The sequence below is a fragment of the Emys orbicularis genome, chromosome 3, assembly GCF_028017835.1.
Source record: "Emys orbicularis isolate rEmyOrb1 chromosome 3, rEmyOrb1.hap1, whole genome shotgun sequence".
Taxonomy (NCBI): Eukaryota; Metazoa; Chordata; order Testudines; family Emydidae; genus Emys; species Emys orbicularis.
Window position 1 is genome coordinate 216,079,379 of NC_088685.1, and position 20,620 is coordinate 216,099,998.

The 20,620-nt window shown below is 48.5% G+C and overlaps 2 protein-coding genes across 2 annotated transcripts in view; one reads left to right on the plus strand and one right to left on the minus strand.

The window, feature by feature from the left end:
• Nucleotides 1-3,989: 3,989 nt before the first annotated feature.
• GINS1 (GINS complex subunit 1) lies at nt 3,990-9,080 on the plus strand. Its single transcript, XM_065401283.1, has 7 exons — nt 3,990-4,098; nt 5,047-5,111; nt 6,261-6,356; nt 7,189-7,279; nt 7,479-7,595; nt 8,201-8,275; nt 8,892-9,080. Exons 1-7 carry the CDS (start codon nt 4,024-4,026, stop codon nt 8,958-8,960), a joined length of 588 nt encoding a protein of 195 aa, XP_065257355.1. The 5' UTR covers nt 3,990-4,023; the 3' UTR covers nt 8,961-9,080.
• A 2,485-nt stretch (nt 9,081-11,565) lies between these two features.
• Nucleotides 11,566-20,620, minus strand: part of NINL (ninein like) — a 56,797-nt gene continuing 47,742 nt past the window's right edge. The window contains exon 23 of the mRNA XM_065401782.1: nt 11,566-11,757. Coding sequence (XP_065257854.1) covers nt 11,566-11,757 — 192 coding nt within the window. The remainder of the gene's footprint in view (nt 11,758-20,620) is intronic.

Genomic DNA, 20,620 nt, shown 5'->3' on the forward strand with positions numbered 1-20,620 from the left:
CTCATTGCCACGGGACGTTAAACATGTTAAGGAATGCACCCCTTGCATGGGGAGACCCTAAACTGGATTGCCAGAAGCCAGAAGTGGAAGAGGGGGTGAATCATTCCATAAATGCCCTGTTCTGTACACTCCCTCTCAAGATTTGGTGTGGGCCACTGTCAGAGACAGGATACTAGCCAAGATGGAGCAGGGTTCTTCTTGTTCCCTGCACAACCAACAGAACTCCACTGGCCATCACCTACAGTCCTCAGCTTAAACCTCTCCAACGCATCATCAGTGATCTACAACCCATCCTGGACAATGATCCCTCACTTTCACAGACCTTGGGAGGCAGGCCAGTCCTCGCCCACAGACAACCTGCCAACCTTAAGCATATTCTCACCAGCAACCACGCACCGCACCATAACAACTCTAACTCAGGAACCAACCCATGCAACAAACCTCGATGCCAACTCTGCCCACATATCTACACCAGCAACACCATCACAGGACCTAACCAGATCAGCTACAACATCACCGGCTCATTCACCTGCATGTCCACCAATGTTATATATGCCATCATATGCCAGCAATGCCCCTCTGCTATGTACATTGGCCAAACTGGACAGTCACTACGCAAGAGGATAAATGGACACAAATCAGATATCAGGAATGGCAATATACAAAAACCTGTAGGAGAACACTTCAACCTCCCTGACCACACAATAGCAGATGTAAAGGTAGCCATCTTACAGCAAAAAAACTTCAGGACCAGACTCCAAAGAGAAACTGCTGAGCTCCAGTTCATTTGCAAATTTGACACCATCAGATCAGGATTAAACAAAGACTGTGAATGGCTATCCAACTACAGAAGCAGTTTCTCCTCCCTTGGTGTTCACACCTCAACTGCTAGCAGAGCACCTCACCCTCCCTGATTGAACTAACCTCGTTATCTCCATACTGATTTATACCTGCCTCTGGAGATTTCCATTACTTGCATCTGAAGAAGTGAGGTTCTTACCCACGAAAGCTTATGCTCCCAATACTTCTGTTAGTCTTAAAGGTGCCACAGGATCCTCTGTCACCTTCCACTTTGTATTCCTACCATTATCTTTCAACATTGTAGCCGTGTCGGTCTCAGGATATTAGAGAGACAAGGTGGGTGAGGTAATATCTTTTACTGGACCAACTTCTGTTGGTGAGAGAGACAAGCTTGTCTCTTTCACCAGTATTCCCTCACCCACTTTGCCTCTCTAATATTTTTCAAATCACTTTGCCTGGTAATACAAGTTTCCTTGTCACAACTGGAGACTTTATATCCCAATTAGCTCTGCAGCTATCTGAAAAGTTACTGCATTTGCATTAAAGACTTGTGGACATATTTGTCACTTGTTTTTTTCCCAGCACAGTTAAATTTTAACACAGCAATCTTAATATAGATTTGGAAAAGTTACGCATATAATCTTGCTTTGGGCATATTTTAACTACAGATGATAAACAGCTAAAAAAAGACTACTTTCCTCCTCTCCTGTCTTGTTCCTATCATACAAATAAACAAAAAAGACCATTTAAAATTATATGAAGATTCTTTTAAAGAGATTGTCTTCAATACACTTCTCCCAGCATTGCCTCGAAGAACACAGTTTAGAAGGATCTCAGGATTCTCAACAAATATATCTTGTCAATTCTAATTGTTTATTTGGTATCGCACCATATCCAGAATCAAAAGTCTTTGAGACTTTAGGGAGGTGTTCATAGTAGTCAAACTACCGGTTCAGTAGTTTTCTATGGGCCCACTGCCATTATCTAGGCAAAAATTTCTAAAATAAAAGTTTATGTGACACTAGTATTCCAGATTAAAGACTTCAACAAGAACCAGATCGGTGAACCTTTGCACCCAAGCTGATAATCTTGTAGGACCTTAGAGCTAAATAATCACAGAATTCATCCTCTGCAAGGATGTGTTATCACATTCCGCGGTGCAATCCAGATCAATGAGGGGTTGTGTCACCACGCAACTTGGGGTGCCTCACAATGCTTTGCTGTTGTAACTTCCAACCTGGGCCACTCTCAAACAGCAGGTCACATCCTGAGTGTCTGTGTATAGCTGTAGCCTGCCAACTATACACCAGCCATGCTTTGGCTTCCAGGTGCCTTGGTTACTATTTGCAGGATGACCCCAATGCACGCCCAGTCCTAAATTTTCCTCAAAAACGGCTTTTGTGATCAGTTCATATATTAGAGGTCCATTGCCCCTGTAAGGGGGGGGTCAATGTACAATGGTTTGCTCCTTTAATCTGAGTTACCAAACAATTCATTTTAAACACAACCCTGGATTAGTTTTGATTAAAGAATAAAACAAGCTTATTTAACTATAAAGAGATTGATTTTAAGTGAGTACAAGTCCAAGATAGTAAAGTCAGAAATAGTTATAAGAGAAATAAAGATAAAATCCTTCCTAGTAGTTAAGACTTAATAAACTGGTTCAAGATAAAAACCTTACCACATGCTCCTAGCAACATGGCTGACTAAATTCTCAGGTAAAACCTCCTCCCAAAGTCCAAAGCTTGTCCTTTGTCTTTGAGAAACAGGTTTACTCCCTCCCCAGACTTGTCTGGTAAACACATTTCGGTCATAATTTTAGCTTATGTTCATCACTTTGCATAAACTGTTGCTACACACATTTCAGCATGATTATGGGTCTGTGTCTGTCACAGAGGTGACAGAGGTTCATTTGTCTTGTTAAAAGACATAGTGAGAGATAAAGAAAGAGATATTACCCAGGGTGTTTTGCCCCTCACTTTTACAGTCCAGTCACCCTTTGAAATGCATTTTCCTGAGTGTTCCCCCTAGATAAAGTTCCTTCCAGCTGCAAGGATGGAGCCATGGAGTCTCATGGGGAACGGGGGACAGAGGTTCTATGTTGTTGTTGTTCGTTAAAATGCAAATTGATCTGTTCCTGGCCCTTCTTCACTGCCAAAGAATGGTCACTTGACTGGTGATTGCCAATCAGCTTTGATTGCACTGGGCTAAAGGTGTCAGCTTGTCCTTTGTCTTTGAGAAACAGGTTTACTCCCTCCCCAGACTTGTCTGGTAAACACATTTCGGTCATAATTTTAGCTTATGTTCATCACTTTGCATATACTGTTGCTACACACATTTCAGCATGATTATGGGTCTGTGTCTGTCACAGAGGTCACGGAATCCATGACCTCCGTGACCTCTGCAGCAGCCGGTGCAGCTGGCTGCTCGGGCAGCCCTTGGGCCAGCCGCACTGGCCGCTGCTGGGGCAGTCTCTGAACTCTGCACCCCGCCCCGCAAGCAGCAGTTTGAGTGTGGGAGGGGGCTCACGGCTGGGGCAGGGGATTCGGGTGCAGGGCAGCGCTTACCTCGGGGGGTTCCCTGGAAGCAGCCGGCAGGTCCCTGAAGCTCCTAGGTGGCGGGGCCAGGGGGCTCCGCGCGCTGCCCTACCCGCAGGCACCGCCCCCGCAGGTCCCATTGGCTGCGTTCCCGGCCAATGGGAGCTGCGGAGCCGGCGCTGGTGGCGGCAGCACGTGGAGCCCCCCGGCTATGCCTCGGGCGAGGAGCTGCAGGGACCTGCCGGCCGCCTTGGGGGCTACGCAGAGCTCGGCGGCCAGCCGCCCCCAGCAGCACTGGCGGGGTTTGTTCCCGGCTCGCTGGGCGGGGGAAGGGGCCCGGCGGGGAGGCTGCAGCCTGCTGGCAAGTGCCTCGGGGCTTGTCCACAGGCCACGTCGGCCTGGGCTGTACTGAACGGGGGCGGGGCCTCGCCACGGCACGTCACGGGCTCAGGGGCTGGGCGGAGCGACGGAACGTCCCGCCCTGAGGCACCCAGAAGGGCGGGGCCCGGACTCCTGGGCGGGACGTTTCTGTGCTGGAGGGGGAAGTTTGTCCCTCGCCGGCGTCTGTAAAGCAGGGGGCGTGGCCACGAGCTGCCGCCGCTCCCATTGGCGGAGCGGGCCGGCGGCGCGCTCTGTGACCAGGGAGCGGTTCCCACCTCGGTCCGCGCTACTCGCGGTCCCCCCCATGTTCGGCGAGCGGGGCGCGGAGCTGGTGCGGGGGCTGCACCGCGCCGCTGACGGGCACCTCCCCGCCTTCAACGTGAGCCGCGGGCCGGGCCCCTCCCCCTCCCGCCGGGCGCCGGCCGGCAGAGCGCCCGCCCCGCCCCGCGCTGGGGGTCTGGCCCGGCTCCCCGCGGCGCGCTCGGCAGCGTGCGGGGCTTCTCCGCCCGGCTCGTCCTTCCCCGCCGGGCCCGGCCCCGGGCTGATTCTCCGCGGCCCTCCCACCGCCGGGCCTGGCCGCCGGGCCGGGGCTCTGCATCTTAATTCAGTTTTAAATGAAGCGCCTTAAACATTTTAAAACCCGTATTCACTTCACACACCAGACTAGTTTAGTTCTGTGTTACGGTCTGACGTGCTTAGAAGGTCTCTCTCTATCAGACTATTTCTGACAGGCGAAACCTTCAATCCGAGTGAGTCGGTGAAGACCGGCACAGCCCTTCTGAAAGGCAGCCGGCCCCTGGGCTAGGGGGGTTTCCTGTGGCTCTCTGAGAGGTTGGAGATTGGGCGTTTCGGTCTGTAGGTTAATGGACAAAACAATGAGGGTCTCAAATTTGCCTTCAAAAATTGTTCCTCTTACCAGAGGCATCTGTAAAGGAAGAGGCGGAAGAGCCGAACGAAGGGCCGTATCCTGCAAATATTTACCAGGAGGCATAGTGAGGCCGTAAATGCAGGCGGGATCATGCCCCATTGCCCCAAGTATCCTGCTCAACTGCTTTCTCAGCAATTAGCTTTTCACTTTTCTGTGAACACTGGTTCAGGCTAACAGGCCACTCCCATGCCATCCAAAGTTGGAGCAGGGCAAACCTGTTATGAGACTGAATTCTTTTGAAGAGATTTCTTTTTGACTTGAATATATTTCATTTCAGTTTATAATGTAGGCATCTCTCCCTGCCTCTGCCTGTAATGATGGAGTGCCATGCTTAATTTAGACAAGTAAAACTTATTGATTCAAAATACCTGCTGAAATCAGTGAATTTATATGTTGCAGGAGGATGGAATCCGACAAGTTCTTGAGGAGATGAAAGCTTTATATGAACAGAACCAGGCTGATGTGTAAGTGTGGTTGTCTTGGTGGAAAGACTAATGAGCTGTCTACACATGAGAAGAAAGGGAAAGCATGCCTCTTATTTAGAAATGACAAATACAGGAATTTCTTCAGATGCAAGTAATGTCCATTACTTGCATCTGAAGAAGTGAGGTTCTTACCCACGAAAGCTTATGCTCCCAATACTTCTGTTAGTCTTAAAGGTGCCACAGGACCCTCTGTTGCTAAATACAGGAATGTTTCTCTTTGTTCATGTGTGTTAAAGAGGCCATTAGAGTTTGTGCTTTTTTTTTTTTAACACCCCCCCTCCCAAAAATTTTTTTTTCCATAGCTTCCTTAATTATCATAAAAAAGGCAAAGTCTAAAGTACAAGGGAAGTGACATCTTTCCTGTTTTGTTGAAGGTCTTCATTGGAAGGCCTGGAATTGTGGATTAGAATCTCAGGCTTTAATTGAAGGGACCAGCATGCTGCATCTTTAAGAATCCAATTATTTATCAAGCTGAATTAAACATGTTCACAAAAACGTCCAAAAAGAGTTTGAACTGGGCTGAATAAAAAATCGCTCTGCTATTAATCAGATTTCATTTCCTGTGTATCTGTGATGTGAAACTGCTTGACCATAGATGATTTACTCAGCTGTGCAAATCCACTTACTGATCTAAGGGTGCATTCCCAAATGCAGGAAAGGACATGCATTGTTAAATGTCACTTTTTACAAAATTGAAAAAAAAAGTGAGTGTTTCAGTTGTATTTAAGAATAAAATATGTCTTAAAATAGAGCAGGAATGTGTATGAGATAAGCCTCATGGATCAATTATTTTTATGCCTTTGTTCTCTTTTTTTGTTTTGTATTTTCAAAGAACAAAATTGCCCAGTGCCAGAAAAATTCGTTCTGAGAACACACAAGACAGCTAGCAAACAAGCTAATGTGGTCAAGAGATTATTTACTTAGCTGAAGGCTAGTATGTCGCTCCCAGTGGGAGAAAAACAAGTTTGTGGTGAGGAGGGTGCTAAGTGCCAGAGAAATTCTAAACTAAACTACAGCTGAGCTTTGTGTGAATGTGTAGCTTTGGGAAAAATAATAGGAAGAATATATGCTTGCCAGTTTCTTGGTCTCAGCGTAATGTAATACTGTTTCCCTTTGTGTTATTACCAGAAATGAGGCTAAATCAGGACGAAGTGACTTGATCCGAACAATCAAATTTCGTCATTGTTCTCTGCTGCGAAATCGACGATGTGTTGTTGCATACCTGTAAGTTTCTAATGGAGGTGTAGCTTGCTTTCACAGCAATTGTCTGTGACTGGAATACGGTCTCTTACATGGACAAAGAGCCGCCTTTTCAAGCGCTTCCTCTGATTTTGTGTGCCCAGATTGAGACACGGTGGTCCTAATTTTCAAAGGGTGCTGAGCACTTGCTGGTCCCATGGACTTCAGTGGGAGTTGTGGGTGCCCAGCACCTCTGAGAACCAAGCTGCAATGTGTGTTTAAAAACTAAGCACACAGATCAGAGGCCACTCTTGAAAATTCTGGCCTTGATTCTTTTCCCAATGTTTTTATATTACGTTCAATATGAAACATTGTTTATCTGCTTAATCTTGGTTGTAGTACTGCATTCATCAGTAGTATCCAAGCACCTTACAAATGTTGTAAAATGAACACAGGAAGGTCTCTGTATCATTGTTTTCCCTTATTCTGTAGGGGCCTTGTTTTTATTTAAATACACCTCTACCCAGATATAACGTGACCCGATATAACATGAATTCGGATATAATGTGGTAAAGCAGTGCTCCGGAGGGGCGGGGCTGTGCACTCCGGTGGATCAAAGCAAGTTCGATATAACACAGTTTCACCTATAACGTTGTAAGATTTTTTGGCTCCCGAGGACAATGTTATATCTGGGTAGAGGTGTATATGATTTTGGCAGGCCTATGGAGGGAAGACTAGAACAACAGGGTTTTACACTTCATTCTGAAGGCATCAGAGTTGGTATAAATAGGGGATTGAGTCCAGATTCCTTTTTGGATTAATACCTCTGTTTCTGATTGAGAACAGAGTGGTTTTAATCCCTGGTTAATTCTTCCAGGTATGACCGGTTGCTTCGGATCCGAGCCCTCAGGTGGGAGTATGGCAGTGTCTTGCCAAACGACCTCCGATTTCACATGTCTGCTGAAGAAGTAAGCCCAGCTTTGTTATAAACTTGACTTGTTTAACAGATTCAGGGTAGAATGGAAGTTGTACTGGTAGACGTAAGAAGGCAGTGAAAAATATTTTAAAGTGGCTACAAGCCATGTTTGTTAAAGCGTGTGCACTCGTTATTGAGATCCTGTGTCCCTGTAGGATTGTTGGTTTAGTTTAGTGTTCTTATGTCTACAGACGGAGTGGTTCAATCAGTATAAAAAGTCTCTTGCTACCTACATGAGATCCTTAGGAGGAGAGGAAGGGCTGGACCTCACACAGGACATGAAACCTCCCAAAAGCTTATACATCGAAGTAAGTGCTAGGCTGGGGCTTCTGAATGAGCTTTGTGTGTGGAACTATATATTAAAAGTGCACACCCAGGCTGGCAACACAAGACTTGTGAGCCACAGTCAGCTCTTTTTGAAGACATAAGACTGCATGGCAACACTTGACAGCAAAGAGTTTGAAGATGTGCAGGTAGTGGCTGAATGCCACCAGGCTCTGCTCTTCCTTTTCCTTTAAACTCTGGTCCCAATGTGCTCAATATGCCCTCTGGTTCTAGGACCCCTTCTCGCTGTGCTCTTGCCTTTATTCCCTCACCTCCATAGAGACTCCTGATCATCCCCATTAGTTCATTTCTCTGCGAGATACATAATGGGATGGGGATGCTGGTGTTAAGCAAGGTGGGCCAGACTTACACAAATGAAGGTTGAGGTTGCTTAGTTTTGCGTTTCAGTTCCCTGTTTTATGTTAGATGTTGTTGGGCTGTGTGTCTGCCTTAAACACAGGTCAGGTGACGTGCAACAAAAGTAAACAGTGATTTGTGCACACACATTGCATTCTGTGCCTGTGACATTGATACTCCTGTCCCTGTGCATCTGCTGATGTTGAAAGAGACCCGTTTCTCCTTACTGTAGGTTCGGTGTTTAAAGGATCATGGAGAATTTGAGATTGACGACGGTATAACAATTCTGTTGAAGAAGAATAGCCAGGTACCTATGCCAAGAGAGCAGGACTGTTACTAAAACAGGATGACTGAACCCTTAGTGTGTAGGAACGAGTTGAGGAAATCATACTCTTCTGCCCCCGTGGGGAGCGCTTCCTTTGGAATCCTTCACGTAAAGGCTTGAGGGGGAATAACTGACAGGCCAGTGAGTGCTCTTGATTCTGAAGGATCCCAGAGCCCGTTGTGATGTACTCAGGGTGGCACAGCGGCAGGAAAATGCCATAGCTTCCTGGAAGTCAGCAGAGCTCTAACAGTTGACAGCCGCTGAGGATCTGCCCCTGTGTGTATGCACAGTAGTGGGGGGGGGGGGGAGCAATTCTGGTTTATGGTTTGATCCTTCAAACAGTTACTGTGGGCGTAATGCTTGCTTCCCTGACTACGGCCATTGTCCACCCAGTCATAAGTGTTGCAGACGAGCCATTTTTCACACTGAGACCTTACTGGTGCCACACAGGACGCAGCAGCTGGGCAAATCTAGCTCTGCTGCCCTCTCCAGCTGTTCCTATGGTGCAGCCTGATGATTCTGCTCAAGTACAAATGCAGAACTGGCTGTCTTCACACAAGTCTGCCTTGAATTCAGAAAACGTCTGTTTGTTTTTCAGCATTTTTTACCACGCTGGAAATGCGAACAGTTAATCAGACAAGGAGTGCTGGAGCATGTTCTGTCATGAACACAGGGCGGGAGCTGTGGGCCAGCCTCCATCGACCTCCTTCCTTGACGAACTCTCTAATAAGGAAATCAAACCAACTGTAGCGGTGATTTTAGCAGTGGCAAATACAACTTTTCTAGTGTAATGTGTCCGTGTGGTGCTATGGTCTGCAAAGCACGGGGGGGGGGGGGGGGGGAAGGAAGAGACAATTGTTTGATACCTTTTCCTGAAAATACACAGTGGGAAGCTTTTGGGAGCATTTATAAAGTGATGCCAGTTGGCAATGGAGTCGGTTTCAAAGTGTCTGAAGTAGTTTCTGGGGCAGCACCTGCGTGAGTCCCTTTGGCAACTCTGTGCTTTCACACTCCTACTTCGATCCAAGCAGGGGTGAGTGATGCACAGAGGCAGCTACCAGGAAGCCCAGAGAGGATTTTTCTCTAATCTTCCTGCAATACCTCTGGTTCGTGGGGCCTCTTGCTGCCAGGGAGAGCAGCCAGGAGACCAGAGTCACCACAGGCTGCTCCTTGACCTGGCCCATGCTACCCTCCCAGCCCTGGCTGGTCTTGCCCCCCAGCCAAGATCCCTGAAGGCCCTAACACCAGCTCCTTTAAGTGGCCCCTCTGCCCCCACCTCCCTTCATGGCTCCTTCCCTGTGGGACCCTGAACCACCTCTGGGGCTGGAGTCATTTCCTAACCCCCCAATCAGCCCTTTCCCTTTTCCTGCACTAACAACATTCCTGATGGTGCCTCCCCTGCTGTACCAGCAGCCCCTTACCTCCTGCACTGGGACATCAGCTGCTCAGCAAGTCCCCTGCCACACCCCCAGCCCCATCTGCTGGGCTCCACAGACCAGCACTAGCAGGCAGCTACCCAGGCCTGCAGGGGAGGCTAAGGGGCCTGGTTCCCCCTCACTTTAACATCCATGCCAGGGAGGGACACAGCCCCTGCTACCATAGAGCCCCAAAGGCTGGACTCCCCTGGTTTTACTTCATTGCCAGGCTCCTCCAACGCCCAGCAGGAAGGGATACGTTGCTGTTCTTGGGGAACCAATGGCGGCCTGGCTCCTATGGCCCCTACCCAGAGAGGCTCTGTTAGTGTGTTGCTGCTATTGCTGACAAGACCCTGGTGCCAGCCCTTCCTCCTCCCATCGTACTGCACGGCTGGGCAGGGAGGGATGCTCACCCTGGTGGTGGGGAATGGAGACTCCACGCACGGGGAGTCAGAAGAAACGGGGTACATGAGCAACACAGAAGGTGAACAGAATGCACCCCCTGCATCCTCAGACTGAAGGCAGCAATAGGGTGAAAGCAAGTCCCCCACCCAGAGCGAGACCATAAACAAGAAGTGGGAGACTGCTTTCACAACCAGCACACTTGGGAGAACCAATGCCTAACAGGCCAAAATGGGCTGTAGTAAAGGCCATATCCCTAGAGCAGGTGATGTACTAGCAACCCCTGAACCCAGTAAGTGAGCAAATGCTTGTACAAAAGACACCACACACACACACAATTCTGAAAGGAAGGATGGAGCAGCCTGCATGGAACTTGGAGGAAGGAGATTGGAGGCAGCACTGGAAGTCAGTCTGTGTGCACAGGGCTGGAGTGCTGTCTGCAGTTGCAGCATCTTTGTAAATAGTTCTCTCAATAAAGAGCCATTTTAGTTTACAAGTATGGAGTCCTCATGTCCTCTCAGTCCTGCATGAGACTCCATACTCATCAACTAAAACCCCAATGCTCTAATTAGTTAATTCTGTGCATCCCCTCACTCCCTGCCCAAGGGGCCCTGGTGCTACAGCACTGAAGAGGAGCAAGGAACAGATGAGCCAAACCATATTTCACAGGAGAGGAGCAGGGAGCAAAGTGACTCCTCTGACAGCCAAGGCAGAGAACAAGGAGATATCGCTCCACTGTCCCAGCTCTGGGCCAGGGCCTGTACTCTTGACCTGATATAAGTGAGGGTCTGTGTGTCCTAGAATCCAAGGGAAGTTGGGCAGAGCCAAATCCCAGAGGAAATAAAATCAACCCAGAAACCAATGGTAAAAATGTAATTTTAATATTAAAACCATTTCCCATTCCCAGTGACCCGAAAGCAGAAGACCCTAAAAATACAGCAGGTTGTTCCACTTCCAGCAGCATAGGCCCCTGAACGACAGCCAGGACTCAGGGGTGAATAGTATATTCTCTGTGTATAAAACTGCATGTACAATACAAACTGCCAGTGTGCAGACAAATTCAGAGGGCACATTGCAATTACCGTAAATAGCCCCAAGACAGACCCTTCCTTCTATTGTCTAGAATGGCCTGAATGGCATTAAAGCATCCAATGCTTTCCCATTGAAAAAACAGGGCACGCTTCTCTTATGGCCATTATCTCTTTCCCCCGCTCCCTGAGAGATCTCAGCAAGCCCTTTCCCCTGCTGGGCGCAGCGGGGGAAGGCGCACACGGTGTCTCCACCCAGCACTAACACTGCCTATCCCAACGGCAGATGGGAGTTCACCATGACCCAGTGTGCAGACCGGGACCCCCTGCAGCACAGCGGCTCCCAGGCTGAGATAGTGGAGTGCAGCGACAGTGTCTGCTACTGATTGTCCTTCCAGCTGCAGCCAAACCCAGCGCTGGGGCCCCTTCACACGCCGAGAGATGCCTGCGCCATTCTTCTAATCACTTCGGTCAGGGCTGAGAGTTTTTCCTCCAGGGCCAAGTTCTTTTTCTCAGCATTTTTCTGCCTCTGCTCAGTTGCCTGCAGAGCTTTCACCAGCTGCGCGTTCTCCACGTACAGGTCTTTCAGCAGCAGGTCACACTTCACGTTTCTGTCGCGCTGGAAAGCAGGAGGAAGCAGCTTTAGGTCAATGGCCATTCCATGCAGCCCTGCATGAACTCCCCTAGGGGTCAGGCTCTAGGCCTCGTCTTGTAAAAATAATTGTTACAGAATCAGATGGAGCCACAATTAACAGCTCTTCACCTGGACAATGGGGCAGGCTTTGATGCCAGGAGAGCGGCCCTCTGGTGCCCAGCTGATCTAACTGGAGCCTGATTTCTTATCCACCCTCTGCTGAGCACAGACAGGGTGCAGTATAGAGAAACTCATAACCCCGACTCAAATGACATTCCAGACACTGTCCTAGGGCTCTCTCCCCAGCACGAAGCCCAGGCCCTGGGGCTAGATAAGGGGAATGCAGGGAGATGAACTCCACCCCTCCAATCCAGAGCCAGGATGTGGGGCTATCTCCTATAGCACCTCCCCTCTGCGGCTGCTACTCCACCCTAAGGGCAGGAGAATACACAGCCCCTCTGGGTTGGCTGGGCAGGGCACTGGAGACCTCAGAGTCTGCATTGGGGAAGAGCATCTTCGCACATGGACTCGCCAGCCGAGCGAGGAGGGCTTTAAACGAGGTGACAAAAGCCCCAGGTAAGTATAACAAAAGGTGCCTGTAACAGAGGACTACATGTTGGGGGCAAATGGAACATTACACTGGAGTCACTGGAGCAACAAGAGGGGAAAAATCAGTGGGGGAATCTGCTCAACATCTTAGATGTTTATACACAAATGCCAGGAGTATGGGAATAAACAGGAAGAACGAGACGTCTTAGTCTATAGGCTAAATTATGACTTAATTGGTATCAAAGAGAGTACACTTATACAATGTGCGGATCACACCAAGCTGGGAGAGGCTGCCAGCACTTTGGAGGACAGGACTGGAATTCACGATGACCTTGATAAATTCGAGAATTGGTCAGATACCAACAAGATGAAATTCAATAAAGACAAGTGCAAAGTACTGCACTTAGAAAGGAAAACTCAAATGCACAGCTACGAATGGAGGATCACTGGCTAGGTGGTAGTGCTGCTGAAAACAATCTGGAGTTTTTACAGTGGATCACAATTTGAATGAGAGTCAACAATGCGATCCAGCTGCGAAAAAGGCGAATATCATTCGGGGGGTGTATTAGCCAGGGTGCTGTATGTAAGACACGGGAGGGAACTGTCCTGCTGTACTCGGCCCTGGTGAGGCCTCATCTGGAGCACCGTGTCCAGTTCTGGTGCCGCACTTTAGGAAGGAGGTGGATAAATTGGAGAGAGTGCAGAGGAGAGCAACAAAAATAGTCAAAGGTTTAGAAAATCTGACCTATGAGGGAAGGTTAAAAAAACTGGGCCCGTTTAATCGTGAGAAAAGAAGACCGGGGGGGGGGGGGGGGAGGGACCTGACAGCCTGCAAATCCGTGAAGAGCTGTTCTAAAGAGGACAATGATCAGTTCTTCTCCATGGCCACTGAATTAGGACAAGATGTAATGGGTTTAATCTGCACCAAGGGAGATCTAGGTTAGAGATTAGGAAAAACTTTCTAACTCTCAGGGAGTGAAGCTCTGGAACAGGCTTCCAAGGGAGGCTGTGGCATCCCCGTCACTGGAGGTTGGACAAACCCCTGTCAGGGAGGGTCTGGGTTTACTTGGTCCTACCTCAGCGCAGGGAGCTGCACTAGCTGAGCTCTCGAGGTTCCTTCCAGCCCAACACTTCTGTGACTCTGAACACGGACCCATGGCCCACTCTCAGCTAACCCCAAACTGACCTTGGCCCCCCGTCCTGCAGAGGCCAGTTGTGTGGTCTGGCGGCACACGGGCAAGCCCCCCTACTCTGGCTGCGCTGGCTCCTGAGGACACGGGGAGAGCTGCGATATATGGGATATAGCTGTCTCGGACCCCTGCACCCACCAGCCTAGCAGAGACCTGCGGCAGCGGGCCGGAGGGGAGGGGACCAGTGCTGCAGAGGGGCGCAGAGATTCATCCCGTGAGCACCCAGCCTGGCACCACTTGGGGGAGGGGGTCTGATCTGGGCCGACAGCAGGAACGAAACCAGAGGTGCCTCTGACAGGCCCAAAGGGCAGCTCCTGCCAGCTCAGCCCCTCCCTCGGCCCTTCACAGCCAGGCAGAGTCAATGGCTGTGGGGAAATAGAGGAGGGGGGCCTTCTTTTTGATAGCCAGAGCTTTGAATCTGAAGGCCCCAAATAAACCCTCCAACAGAGATCTGTTATGCTGATGGCCTTTACACAGAGTAGGGCAGGCCTAAAGCTTAAACTAGACTAAACTGCACAGTTTCCTGCCAAACTCGGTCAAGGGTCATGTTCAGAGGAGGGAATGGGAGAATAACACCCCCCCCCCAGCAGCACTGGTGAAATATGTTCATGGCTAATGAAATATAATAACCGCTTGTGTGAAGCAATAGGTAACTTTAGCTAAAATGCAAACTGACTCATGCAATTTCTCCTTTGCATGATCTGTGACCTACTCCGTGATTCCAGCTATCTGCAAACTAGCCCCCCCCTTAAGCCTTTGCTGAAATCCCCCGGAAAATGACATAGTCCGAGTCTTGAGAAATGTACCCAAGCTAGGGCCGAGCACCACCCCTGCGGAAACCACCAAGCGCCCTTCTACCCAAACAAACACCCACTCCTCGGAAATTAGGTCAGAGGGTAGGGAGGGGGGTGAGAAGATTGACCCCAACCCCTGCTTCCTAGCTCGTGATCAGCTCATGTGCAACCCCTGGTCAGCTTGTGATTTGCCCCCAATGATTTAATTCATGACGTATTGTTTGTACCCTGCTTGTGGTTTAATGGAATAAAAGCAGCCTGTGAGCTGTTGCTAGGTGTGCCAGTTCCTGAAAACTGCACCCCAACGCGTTGGTATGTATTGCAATAAAGGCCTCAGGCTCTGAGTCTGTGAACTAAAATCACTGCGTGGGTGATTCTTTCCGCGACAATTTGGGGGCTCGTCCGGGATCACTCGACGTCCCACCGGACCGGAGGACCGTGGACCGCTCCCACACTGATCCCAGGCGCCAAGTAAGAGACCCTTGTGTCTATTTGGGATTCGGTGAGGAGCCGCCCATAGGCTCTAGGTTCAGGTGGGAACGCGCTGTGATCCGAACCTTTTAAGGTTAGACTCATTTGCCTGACGCCTGTTCGTTTTGTGTGTGTCCGTTCTGTAACTTGTCTGTTTAATGTCTTGCATCATGCTGCGCTATCTCTATCATTGTTTCCTTAGGCTATAAGCTAGGGGGGACGCGTAGGGAACTGTCTGTTTTGTGGTGTGTACACGAGGTCTTAGACCCAACGGTTTCCTTGGAACAGCCTCGGTGAAATTACTGGGACATCCGTCTGGCAGTTAAACACTTTTAGAGTGCCAGCCCAGAATAAAAACAAGTTTCGGATGACAGGAGATTATTCAGGCAGAAACAGAGGCTAAATAGGCTGGGTGATCTCTCTGGGACATAAAGGAAACCACCACTGACTCAAGAACTGAGTGGCCCGAGGACTAAAGGTAAACAACTGAGAGGGTTTCTAATCTTAATAAGAACAAAAAGTACGCCAAACTCCTATGCTTTGCCTTTTTAAGCTTTCTATATTGTTGCTTGCTTAGCTTTGTGGCCATATCCCTCTGGGCAGTGGTGATCTCAGAGGGAGGTGAAAATCAGGCTGCTGGAGCACCCCGGGAAAGTGGACCCCATAGTGAGTAGGGGACAAAAGCCACTCCCTGGAACCCACTACGGGCGGGGTAAGGGACCGAGAATCGGAGACCCCCGCTGGCTGGGTGGGCCTAGGACAGGGCACCCTGGAACCTACTGTGGGTGGGGCAAGGGACTGGGAAAACCAGAGACCCCCATTGCGCATGTAGGGCTAGAACAGGGAATCCCGGAGCAGCCGAAGGGGCCAAAGGACTCCCACCAGCAATAGGCTGTGTGGACTGGTGAGACCTGCGGCCCGGGGATTGGCAGGACTCCCACTAGTATTAGGCTGGTGGCTGGGTAGGACTGTTATAGCAAAGATCCCGGTTTAGGTGTGGTGTGATTGTAGGTCGTAAGGTGACTCCGGGACCGGCTGTGGGCGGGGTAAGGGACCGTGAATCGGAGACCCCCGCTCTAGTAGGTCCCCACCCTTTTCTACCCGTTAAGTGACCAGTGTGTCCCTTCTCACTCGGAGAGAGAGAAGGCCCCGGGAAACCGTCCGCGTACTCCTAGGTAGAAGAGTATCCCATCCCGTTCTCTTGAAGGCGGGCCGGTGCTCTCTGCTGGGGGAGAGGTGTACGGGGACCACCTCCTTGCTCGGAGAGCGGGGAGGCCCCAAGGAATCCGTCCGCGTACTCCTAGGTAGCAGAGTATCCCATCCCGTTCTCTTGAAGGCGGGCCGGTGCTCTCTACTGGGGGAGAGGTGTACGGTGACCAAAGCTTTCCTAATTTTTGTGTGATTGGCCTACGACCAAAACCCTTCCCCAAATCTTCCTCGGGAGCATGGACTCGCGTATGGAGTGAGCTCCCTCCCCTTGCTGTGTAGGAGAGGAGCCCCTGGAAATCGTTTGCTAAAACCTGGGGCAATCGGGCATCCTACCCCGTTCCTCTTAAAGGCGGATTGGTAACCCGTTGCCGGACAGGGTGCATGTGAGGACCTCCCTTATAAATCATCCCCGTTGGTGTGTGAATGTTGGGGAAGACGGCCCCGCCCGATAATGTGGGGGCCTGGGAAGTCGGCCTCGCCTAAATGTGGAGGCCTGGGAAATTGGTCTCGCCTAAATGAGGAGGCCTGCGCTTACTGCAGTATTTAGTGTTGTTTAACTATTCTTCAAGCATAATAGCAAGTGTTTTAGTGTTGTTGTGTTGTTTAACCACTCTTTAAGTATAATAGTAATTGCTTTGTTAAATAATTAATCCTCTTCTACAAGGAGGGTTGGTAAAAACAGCCCACCCTCCCTGCTGAATTAATAGTAAAACAATGCCTGTGCCCATAAGAAAAAAGGATTAGGCCCAAACCGGCAGGCAACTGCAGTTTGAGGAAGTTAAGAGGGGGGGGTTGAGGGGTTAACTCTGTAGTTGCTGGTGGAAATTAAGTAATTGCAGGGTTGGCTTCTTGCTTTTTTCCTTTCATAATAGTAATTGCTTAAATAATGATGTAACGTTGTGCAGTCTATATGATTTTATAAAAACTTAATAATAAGTCAATATAATGTAACTGGAATAGTTTTAGAAAAAATATGGTAATAAGTAAATATAACGTGACTGGGATATGCTTTATGCAAAAGGTCTCTTGTAAGGTATCATTACAGAGCTTATAATCTACTGAGTATAGTCATCTGATTTGTGCCACTCTTGTATCTAAAACTGGAAATATAAAATGTATCTCTCTATCAGTGTTATAGAGGGCAAACAATTTATGAGTTTGCCCTGCATAAGCTTATGCAGGGTAAAACGGATTTATTTGGGTTTAGACCCCATTGGGATTTGGGCATCTGAGTGCTAGAGACAAGCACACTACTGTGAGCTGTTTTCAGGTAAACTTGCAGCTTTGGGACAAGTGATTCAGACCCTGGGTCTGTGTTAGAGCAGACTGAAGTGTCTGGCTCAGCAAGACAGGGTGCTGGAGTCCTGAGCTGGCAGGGAAAACAGGAGCAGAAGTAGTCTTGGTACATTGGGTGGCAGCTCCCAAGGGGGGTTTCTGTAATCCAACCCGTCACAAATGGCATAAGCGGTAAAACTATGAATAAATGTTAAAAAGGAAATTCTTGGTTTCTTTGCAGCCATTCCTTTGGGAGTGTCTGTAAGGTAATCCAGGCAAAAGGATATTAATCAAATGATTAAGGTAAAATCATTTGACTATATAAAAAAGTTAGTTAAATTTGTTAAGAAACGCTCCTGGTGTGTATAATTTTTTGTTTATAAGTTTAAGATGTTTTCTAGTGTTGTTTAATTTTGGTATTTAGCATTTGATCCTTAAAGTAACTTAATGCTTTACAAAATTTAAAGTGTTTAAAATAAAGACCAAAGTTGTGGCTGCAGCAAAATAGTCAAAGCCAAAAGAATGGAAAATTTTAAATCTGTTTTGGTAACAAATAGCAAGTAAAGGCTAATATCAACTAAAAAGCCACAAACAGAAATCTTGAAGTGTTGCTGGGTACACCTTGTACCCTGCACACCTTTGGCGCTCCCTGGACGGTTGCGCCTCAGGTGCTCTGGCCCTATTTGCTCGCGTGCATCACCGAATGACTGTGCACCGTTGATTGCTGCAGTTAAGTAAAACTTTTCCTCTGTGGCCCAGCACTACTGCCAGCGACGTGATGATTGGGCAGGCAGCACTTTTCCCTCTTTGAAAACTCTTTCTAAATATTTGAATTAATTTAATATCAAATGTTTGGATAATATAATTGTAAGTTTGCAAGAAGGGCAAGTGCAGGATCTTGGATGAAGGTTTTGCAACAGTTTTGCATTGGTAAAATATGTAATGCATGGGCTGTTGTGGGGCTTTTGCTTAGGAATTTTGTATCACAATCTGGCATATCTGAACTGATTATAAAAGAGCTGCGTGCAGCTTCACAGATCCAGTATGTGTGCGGCTTCACAGACCCAGTATGTGTGCGGCTTCACAGATCCAGTATGTGTGCGGCTTCACAGACCCAGTATGTGTGCAGCTTCACAGATCCAGTATGTGTGCAGCTTCACAGATCCAGTATGGCCAAATGCCCTTTAAAGGCCACTCCCAATCAAAGAACCAGATTCAGCCCTCATAAAATTTTTTACCAGGGCACCAAATGCAGCTACCAACGGTGCCCTGCTGGCCTAGCTCAAATGAACAGTCATTTAATAAATGACACAATAGTCAGGCACTAACGAAATGTGTTAGGTCTTTTTATATACAGCAGTCCTGCCACTCGCTGAGACCAGAAACTGGGTCTGCATAAGGGTCCATCAGCAAAGAACTGCCCTCGCCCCATGCTAAGGGACTTTTGTCCGCTGACAAATCCATTAAGCCTTCGGACCTTGCTAAGAAAACAACTTCTCCACCTGAGGCCATAATAAAGCCTCCAACCAAGCAAGGTGATTGTGCTGGTAACCCCTCCCTTGCAGCCTCACTGCCGGACAGCTAAGTGAACTGAGACTACGAAATCTTGAAGAACAGCTTGCGGAAGCTAGCCAAAACTACCTGAAAATGAAACTTTTAATATTTCTCAGCCTCTCCTCCTTAACGAACTTGGGGTGGGGAGGGAAAAAGTAATCTTGGCCAATCAGTAGCCTCCGGTTTGGCCTGTGTCGTATTGCAGTGTATTCCGGCTCTATATGATTGCCCATTGTTGTAGTCCTCGCTCCCCAGCTACTCCCCCTCGTATCTTCTCCAATTCCCATACAAATCTGTCTGGCCGTAGCCTCAGGGAAATTCAAGTCTCGGAACAACAAATGTGGTATAGCACATCCTACTGATGGAATTGTTGTTTACAGTGGTGAATTGTGCTAAATGCTACTATGAGAACCACCACTTTCTCATTTCCCTCTCTGCTTTCCAAATAACTACCTAGTACCCTGATTGTTTTCAGAGAGCGGCCATTCAACTGGCCCAGCTTGTGCAGTGGGAAAGTTTTTATCGAGGAAGGAGAGGTTTGGTGGAAGGAGCTTTGCATGGCCTAACTGGGGTTGCCGCTATTTGGACAATAGATAAAACCCGGGATCACGAAGAACGTCTGGGAAATTTGGAAAGGGCATCAGGCCTCCTTACTGAGGCAGGGTTAACTAACACCTATACCAATATAAAAGCCCTCCATGCCTTGTCAGGACTGGGAACCACAACCCAAGCCCTTCTATCAAAATTAATAAACACCCTTGCCTTAGCAGGAAAGGACACTGTCTGGGATTCAGCTTGTAGTCAAATGCAGGATTTCTTTAACAGTCCCTTTTAAATCAGCGGTGGCCTGAAACCCTTACCACTACTGTGGAAGTGCCACCCAAGCTGTGGAAGTGAAGAAATACGTGAACATTGTCAAAATAAAGCTGTGACTCTGTTGCATGTACCTTCCAAGCTTCGGAACCGGTAAATGGCACCTGGGCTCCAGTGCACTTATTTGTGCCAAAACCCTGGGTGAATTGTCTATGGGACTGGGTTATCCACCGGCAGGTATGGGAAGTTAAACCACCCCATGAACCTAGCCATTTCATCACCACTCCCTATGATTTCGCTGCTCAACATATCTGGGTGGGTATCGGAACCTTGTGGTCATTATGGCCCTTGGAACCCCCACAGCTATTTTGCCTCCGCAAATTGCATACTGGAAAAGTGGTTAACGTTTTAATTTGGCATGTTGGGAAGGGGAAGCAATAGGTAAAAATCCAAAGGAAAAATTACTATTTAGTAAGAGCCAGGGATGTGCCTTACCATCGGACCCCCACATCCCTGTCCCCTTTCACCTTAACTTAACCACTGCACAAGGAAACCGCTTTATTGTATGGCCTACTAATCCTCAGGTTTATGTAACCCTCCATCCAAGTGTTCCTTTTATATTTAATTGGGCTTCCCCTATCCCCAGCCGCTTCCTAAACCTCACTTTTCTATTCCCTCTGCTCTCCAACTTATTTCACCTGCAAGACCCAAATGCATGTAGTAGAAATAGAAAAACAACAAAAAGGCCAAAGCCTTCCAAACTGCTTATCAAGTACATACCTTATGCTTCTCCCACAACATTGCGTGCTTTGCCTCTAAGGAAATTGCCCAAGTTACACCCAGTTGGCTAACCTCTTCTGCCCTTCACATTCTATTTTGGATTGTTTTAGCAATTTGTTGCAAATTAATGTTGGCTATTGCTTGTTGTCTATGTAAATTGTGCCGTTTGCCCCGGCTCCCGGTTCAGCCCCGACTACCACCGGAAGCCCTTTT